This window comes from Tachyglossus aculeatus, chromosome 10 (genome assembly GCF_015852505.1).
Source record: "Tachyglossus aculeatus isolate mTacAcu1 chromosome 10, mTacAcu1.pri, whole genome shotgun sequence".
Taxonomy (NCBI): domain Eukaryota; kingdom Metazoa; phylum Chordata; class Mammalia; order Monotremata; family Tachyglossidae; genus Tachyglossus; species Tachyglossus aculeatus.
The window spans coordinates 50314255-50322195 of record NC_052075.1 but is presented as its reverse complement, the minus strand read 5'-3'; the positions used below and the strand labels follow the sequence as shown (position 1 = coordinate 50322195).

At 56.3% G+C, this 7941-nt stretch overlaps 1 protein-coding gene and 1 non-coding gene across 2 annotated transcripts; both read right to left on the bottom strand.

The window, feature by feature from the left end:
• Positions 1-1588: 1588 nt before the first annotated feature.
• LENG9 (leukocyte receptor cluster member 9) lies at positions 1589-3860 on the bottom strand. Its single transcript, XM_038753003.1, has 2 exons — positions 3108-3860; positions 1589-2558 (listed from the first exon to the last, which is right to left on the bottom strand). The coding sequence occupies exons 1-2, from the start codon at positions 3822-3824 to the stop codon at positions 1689-1691; spliced, it is 1587 nt and encodes a 528-aa protein (XP_038608931.1). The 5' UTR covers positions 3825-3860; the 3' UTR covers positions 1589-1688.
• A 3662-nt stretch (positions 3861-7522) lies between these two features.
• LOC119933748 lies at positions 7523-7688 on the bottom strand. Its single transcript, XR_005452622.1, has one exon. It is a non-coding gene; the product is annotated as a U1 spliceosomal RNA (small nuclear RNA).
• Positions 7689-7941: the final 253 nt, after the last annotated feature.

Genomic DNA, 7941 nt, shown 5'->3' with positions numbered 1-7941 from the left:
ATGGTATCAACAGCTGGACTGTCAGGCCGCCTTTCCTTTCCAGATGGTTTCTCCTCCACTACCTTCCTGGGCCCTGAAATGGTTTGGAAAAGAAATAAAAAAAAAAGAGAGAGACTCACTCATAAACATCCTGTGGATCCGGTGCCCTCACCTGTCTTCCTTGGCTTGTACCGTGAGGTTTGGCTCTCGTGGGGGCTGGAGGTGGCCCCTGTACCGTCCCCCTCCCCGGCAGCAGAGAAATGAAAGTGTGGGGAGCGAGCGTGGGTCTTCCACCCTGGTCCCAAGGCTGCAGCCTTGTTCCTGAGATCTTGAAAGTTGAACTTGGACCGGTCCAAGGCAGTGGACGAGCAGGCCGGGAGGGAAATGACTGATCCCGGGCCGCCTCACAGGGATGACAGCCGAGCCAGCGCCCTGACCCAGGAGGGGCAGGGATTACTGGTCAGAAGGATGCTGAGTTGGAGGGGGGGTCATGGCAGTTTTATGGTGGATGGGTAGAGGTCAGAGGGGCGGCTGGGTGGGGGGGGTGCAGTGGTAGGATGGGGGCAGCGTCACAGCGGGGATGGTGACGCTGGCCCCCTGAGTAAGGAGGGGCAGGGGATGTCTTTATATGTTGCCAACTTGTGCTTCCCAAGCGCTTAGTACAGTGCTCTGCACACTAAGCACTCAATAAATACGATTGAATGGTGGCAGTGTCACAGCAGGGATGGTGATGCTGGCCCCGAGTGAGATGGGGCAGGGGGATGTCTTTATATGTTGCCAGCTTGTGCTTCCCAAGTGCTTAGGACAGTGCTCTGCACACTAAGCACTCAATAAATGCGATTGAATGGTGGCAGTGTCACAGCGGGGATGGTGATGCTGGCCCCCTGAGTGAGATGGGGGAGGGGGATGTCTTTATATGTTGCCAGCTTGTGCTTCCCAAGCGCTTAGGACAGTGCTCTGCACACAATAAGCGCTCAATAAATATGACAATGAATGGTGGCAGTGTCAGCGGGGATGGTGATGCTGGCCCCCTGAGTGAGGAGGGGCGGGGGGATGTCTCTATATGTTACCAACCTGTACTTCCCAAGCGCTTAGTACAGTGCTCTGCATACAGTAAACAAGAAATACGATTGAATGGTGGCAGTGTCACAGCGGGGATGGTGATGCTGGCCCCCTGAGTGAGATGGGGCAGGGGGATGTCTTTATATGTTACCAACTTGTGCTTCCCAAGCGCTTAGGACAGTGCTCTGCACACATGATCGCTAAATAAGTACGATTGAATGAATGAATGGTGGGCAGTGTCACAGGGGAGATGGTGATGCTGGCCCCCTGAGTGAGGAGGGGCAGGGGGATGTCTCTATATGTTGCCAACTTGTACTTCCCAAGCGCTTAGGACAGTGTTCTGCACACAGTAAGCGCACAATAAATATAATTGAATGAATGAATGTTGTGGTAGGATGGGGGGAGGCGGCAATGCCCCCCAGCAGCTCAGGCCTGGTATGGTAGACACCCCCGCCCCCCACCCCCAGTGCCTGCCCTCATCCTGAGGATTCCTGAGACCCACTGGGAAAGGTTTATTTTTAAGATTCGATTTTAATTCAAAGTGCAAGTTGTAGCCACCCTGCGTGGGGGCCAAACACCGTATTCGTGATTGTGCCAATGTCAGAGGGCAGCACCCCGAGACCGCAGGGGGTGTCGACAGGACCGCATCACCACAGAGACACTTGGGCCACAGTCTCATAGTCCCCGTCTAACGCTCGCGGCCCCCCGACTCGACATAGCTGGAGGTGCCGCACTTCCTGGTGGCCCAGCTCCCGGGCCCTGGCCTCCAGGGCGGGTAAGCTGGCACCGGACCCCCGGGGCAACTTGGCCAGTGTGAGATGCGGGGAAGCCGGGGCCTGGACCACCCGCAGACCCCTCGACTCGAGCCCGTGCGCTAGGGCCCGGGCGAGGTCCCCCAGGTCCGGGGACGGGGTGGCATAGAGGACCTGGGAACCAAAGCGGGCCAGGCCCCCTAAACGGAGGCGTTGGGGGCACCGGACGCCCGGGTCCCTGGCCAGCTGCCTCAGGGCCGCTGTGGCCTCCGCCACCTCCCTGGGGCCGGACAGGCGGAGGAGGCAGAGGGTGAGGTGGAGGCCCGCCGGAGGCACCAGGTAGGCCGCCACGTCCGGGTCCTGCCCCACGAGGTGGCCCTGGACCTCGGCCACCGAGGCCCGCAGCCCGGGGTCTGTCACGGGCAGGGCCACAAAGTGCGTGGGACGGGGGGAGCGGGCGGGCCGGGCCTGCTGGACGGCTCTCCTCCTCCTCTCCTTCTCCTCCTCCTCCTCCTCTTCTCCAGACCAGCTCCCTGGTCCCAGCTTCGGTGACCCCCAGTCTGGCTGGGGCTCCGGCCTCCTTCCTCCGGCCGCCTCCCGTTGGGGCCCAGGCGCCGGCACTTGGGCCTGTCCCGGTCCCGGCCCCGGCCCCTGTGGCAGCAGGGCCAACAGCGGGGCCCCCCTCTCATCAGCCCCAAAGGCTCCAAGCTTCCTGCTGGCCTCCCCTCCCTCCTGCTTCGCCTCCAGCTCCTGCTCCAGCTTCTGCTTCAGTTTCTGCTCCTGCTCCATCTCCACTCCAGCTCCAGTTTCTGCTCCATCTCCTGCTGCAGCTCCGGCTTCTGCTCCAGCTCGTTTCTGCTCCTGCTCCAGTTTCTGTTTCTGCTCCAGCTCCATCTCCAGTTTCAGTTTCTGCTCCAGCTCCCGATCCAGTTTCTGCTCCAGCTCCTGCTTCTGCTCCAGCTGCACTCTTAGCTCCCACTTCTGCTCCAGCTCCAGCTTCTGCTCCAGCTCCTGTTCCGGTTGCACTTTCGGTTCCAGCTCCAGTTTCTGCTCCAGCTTCTGCTCCACTTTCTGCTCCCGCTTCTGCTCCAGCTCCAGTTTCTGTTGCACTTTCTGCTCCAGCTCCAGTTTCTGCTCCCGCTTCTGCTCCAGCTTCTGCTCCACTTTCTGCTCCCGCTTCTGCTCCAGCTCCAGTTTCTGTTGCACTTTCTGCTCCAGCTCCAGTTTCTGCTCCCGCTTCTGCTCCAGCTCCTGCTCCACTTTCTGCTCCCGCTTCTGCTCCAGCTCCTGTTCCAGCTCCAGTTTCTGTTGCACTTTCTGCTTCAGCTCCAGTTTCTGCTCCCGCTTCTGCTCCAGCTCCAGTTTCTGCTCCAGCTCCTGCTCCAGCTCCAGTTTCTGTTGCACTTTCTGCTCCAACTCCTGCTTCTGCTCCTGCTCCAGCTGCACTCTTAGGTCCCACTTCGGCTCCAGCTGCAGTTTCTGCTCCAGCTCCTGCTCCCCTTTCTGCTCCCGCTTCTGCTCCGGCTCCAGTTTCTGCTCCAGCTCCTGTTCCTGCTCCAGCTCCTGCTCCCCTCTCAGGTCCCGCTCCCGGTCCAGGTCCCGTAGGCGCTGTCGGATGGTGTCCCCTCCTCCGGCGGAGCCGAAGACGTGGTCGTCGCGGGCCTGTCGGTCCCAGACGATGGTGCCTCGGTGCCGGAAGTACCGGATGCGGTGTTGGGGTATGGCCAGCACCCCAGGGCCCAGTGCCCCCAGCTCCCGCTCCCAGCAGAAGGCCCCAAACGGCTCCTCCACCACACCCAGGAAGCGGTCCAGGTAGCCCACAGAGAAGTCGGACGGGTCCAGGAGCGGGTCCCAGAGGATCCGGTGGACCACGGCCAACGCCGTCCTCATCGGGGGCTTCTTGGGCTTCGGCTCCGGGGTCGGGGGGCGGCCGGGGTTCCCTCTGGGGTCCCCCCCGGGATGGGGCTGCCGGCAGCGGGCCCCGAAGCGGCAGCGGCCCTCGAGGAAGAAGCGGCAGGGGGGACCCTCCATGGTCAAGGCCCGGAGGTCGAGGGGGAGAGAGGAGGCCGGATCCTGAGGAATAATAATAATAATGGTATTTGTTAAGCGCTTACTATGAGCAAAGCACTGTTCTAAGCAGTGGTGGGCACTCCCAGGCCTCACCGCGATCCGGCCATCTGGTGAATAATAATAATAATAATAATAATGGTATTTAAGCGCTTACTATGTGCACAGCACTTTCCTAATTGCTGGAGAGCCGCTCCCGGGCCTCGCCGCGATTCGGCCGTCCGGTGAATAGTAATAATAATAATGGTATTTGTTAAGCGCTTACTATGCGCAAAGCACTGTTCTAAGCGCCGGGGAGCCGCTCCCGGGCCTCGCCGCGATCCGGCCATCCGGTGAATAATAATAATAATAATAATAATGGTATTTCTTAAGCGCTTATTATAAGCGCTGGGGAGCCGCTCCCGGGCCTCACCGCGATCCGGCTGTCTGGTGAATAATAATAATAATAATAATAATGGTATTTGTTAAGCGCTTACTATGTCCAAAGCACTATTCTAAGCGCTGGGGAGCCGCTCCCAGGCCTCACTGCGATCCGGCCGTCTGGTGAATAATAATAATAATAATAATAATAATGGTATTTGTTAAGCGCTTACTATGTCCAAAGCACTATTCTAAGCTCTGGGGAGCCGCTCCCGGGCCTCGCCGCGATCCGACCGTCTGGTGAATAGTAATAATAATAATAATGGTATTTGTTAAGCGCTTACTATGTGAAAAGCACTTTCCTAAGACCTGGGGAGCCGCTCCCGGGCCTCGACGCGATCCGGCCGGCCGGTGAATAATAATAATGGTATTTGTTAAGCGTTTACTATGTGCAAAGCGCTTTCCTAAGCGCTGGAGAGCCGCTCCCGGGCCTCTCCGCGATCCGGCCGTCCGGTGAATAATAATAATGGAATTTGTTAAGCGCTTACTATGTGGAAGGCACTTTCCTAAGCGCTGGGGGGCCGGTCCCGGGCCTCGCCGCGATCCGGCCGCCTAGTGAAGAATAATCATCATCATCATCAATCGTATTTATTGAGCGCTTACTATGCGCAGAGCACTGTACTAAGCGCTTGGGAAGTACAAATTGGCAACATATAGAGTCAGTCCCTACCCAACAGTGGGCTCACAGTCTAAAAGGGGGAGGCAGAGAACAAAACCAAACATACTAACATAAAATAAATAGAATAGATATGTACAAATAAAATAAAGAGTAATAAATATGTACAAACATATATACAGGTGCTGTGGGGAAGGGAAGGAGGTAAGATGGGGGGGATGGAGAGGGGGACTTATTTTATTTTGTTGGTATGTTTGGTTCTGTTCTCTGTCTCCCCCTTTTAGACTGTGAGCCCACTGTTGGGTAGGGACTGTCTCTATGTGATGCCAATTTGTACTTCCCAAGCGCTTAGTACAGTGCTCTGCACATAGTAAGCGCTCAATAAATACGATTGATTGATTGATTGATTGACGAGGGGGAAAGGAAGGAAGGGGCTCACTCTGGGAAGGCCTCCTGGAGGAGGTGAGCTCTCAGCAGGGCCTTAATTATTAATAATAATAATAATAATGGTATTTGTTAAGCGCTTACTATGTGCAAAGCACTGTTCTAAGCGCTGGGGAGCCGCTCCCGGGCCTCACCTCGATCCGGCCGGGCCCGGTTCTCTGTTCCGGCTGTCCGCCCCGCCCCGCCCCGCCCCGCCCCGCCCCACGACAGCCCGGGGCGGGACCCAGGCGGCCCCTGCCCCCCACGGGGCGGGACTCGGCAAGGACCCGCCCCTCCAAGGCAGGTTCGTTCATTCATTCCATCGTATTTATTGAGCGCTTACTGTGTGCAGAGCACTGGACTAAGCGCTTGGGAAGTACAAGGCGGCAACATCTAGAGACGGTCCCTACCCAACAGCGGGCTCACAGTCTAGAAGGGGGAGACAGAGAACATTCATTCCGTCGTATTTATTGAGCGCTTACTGTGTGCAGAGCACTGGACTAAGCGCTTGGGAAGTACAAGTTGGCAACATAGACAGGCCCGACCCAACAGCGGGCTCACAGTCTAGAAGGGGGAGACAGACAACATTCATTCAATCGTATTTACTGAGCGCTTACTGTGTGCAGAGCACTGGACTAAGCGCTTGGAAAGTACAAGTTGGCAACAGATAGAGACGGTCCTTACCCAACAGCGGGCTCACAGTCTAGAAGGGGGAGACAGACAACAAAACAAAACATATAAACAAGATAAAATAAATAGAATAAATATGTACAAGTAAAATAAATAGAGTAATAAATCTGTACAAACATATATACAGGTGCTGTGGGGAGGGGAAGGAGGTAAGGCTGGGAGATGGGGAGGGGGGGGCTGAGTGTGGGAAGGCCTCCTGGAGGAGGTGAGCTCTCAGTAGGGCTTTGAAGGGAGGAAGAGCGAGCTTGGCGGGTGGGCAGAGGGATTGGGGGCATTCCAGGCCCGGGGGAGGACGTGGGCCGGGGGTCGACGGCGGGACAGGCGAGAAGGAGGCCTAACGGGGAGGAGATTAGCGGCAGAGGGGTGGAGGGTACGGGCTGGGCTCAAGGGGAGGCCCCGGGACCGGCCAGGGGTCAAAGGGCACGTTGGGCCGCAGAAGGGGGGCTTCGGGCCACCGGGATCCCTCCCTACCCAGGGCTTGAGGGGAAGAGGTTGACAAGCAGCGTGGCTCAGTGGAAAGAGCCCGGGCTTGGGGGTCAGAGGTCATGGATTCAAATCCCGCCTCCACCACTTGTCACCTGGGTGATTTTGGGCAAGTCACTTCACTTCTCTGGGCCTCAGTTCCCTCATCTGTCAAAAGGGAATTCAGACTGTGAGCCCCCCGTGGGACAACCTGATTACCTTGGATTCCCCCAGCACTTAGAATGGTGCTTTGCACATAGTAAGCGCTTAACAAATGCCATTAATGAGAAACAGAGTGGCTCAGTGGAAAGAGCCCGGGCTTGGGAGTCAGAGGCCGTGGGTTCAAATCCCTGCTTTGCCACTTGTCAGCTGGGTGACTTTGGGCAAGTCACTTCACTCCTCTGGGCCTCAGTTCCCTCATCTGTCAAAAGGGGATTAAGACTGTGAGCCCCGCATGGGACAACCTGATTACCTTGTATCCCCCCCGTGCTTAGAATGGTGCTTTGCACATAGTAAGCACTTAACAAATGCCATTAATGAGAAACAGAGTGGCTCAGTGGAAAGAGCCCGGGCTTGGGAGTCAGAGGTCATGGGTTCAAATCCCAGCTCCGCCGCTTGTCAGCTGTGTGACTTTGGGCAAGTCACTTAACTTCTCTGTGCCTCAGTTACCTCATCTGGAAAATGGGGATGAAGACTGAGCCCCACATGGGCTCAATAATTACTAATTATTATTATTGTTAAGAGAGCCAGAGAACAAAAAAGAAGCAGCGTGGTCTAGCGGAGAGGCCCGGGCTTAGGAGTCAGAAGGACCAATAAATCAATCAATCATATTTATTGAGCACTTACTGTGTGCAGAGCACTGTACTAAGCGCTTGGGAAGTACAAGTTGGCAACATATAGAGACAGTCCCTACCCAAACAGTGGGCTCACAGTCTAGACCAGGGTTCTGATGCTGACTTCATCACCTGTTCGCCGTGTGACCTTAATAATGATGGCATTTATTAAGCGCTTACTATGTGCAAAGCACTGTTCTAAGCGCTGGAAAAATCTCCAGGGGAGAGCGCGAACACAGCCCCCCACTACCACAAAATCATGCAGTCGAGTTTCCCGCATTTGGGGAAATCGCAGGGGTCAGCACAGCCACAGTGCAATGGCTGAGCCTCACCCTGGGAAAAACCACCTATGGGATCATGGTGTCTCCCCTGCCAGGTAAGTAAGTAAGTAAGGTAAGTGCCAGGTAAGTAAGTGACCTTGGGCAAGTCACTTCACTTCTCAGTGCCTCTGTTAACCTCATCTGTAAACTGGGGATAAGGATAAGGGATAAGGATAAGCTCTCTTCCTCCCTTCAAGGCCCGACTGAGAGCTCACCTCCTCCAGGAGGCCTTCCCAGACTGAGCCCCTTCCTTCCTCTCCCCCTCATCCCCCTCTCCATCCCCCCCATCTTACCTCCTTCCCTTCCCCACAGCACCT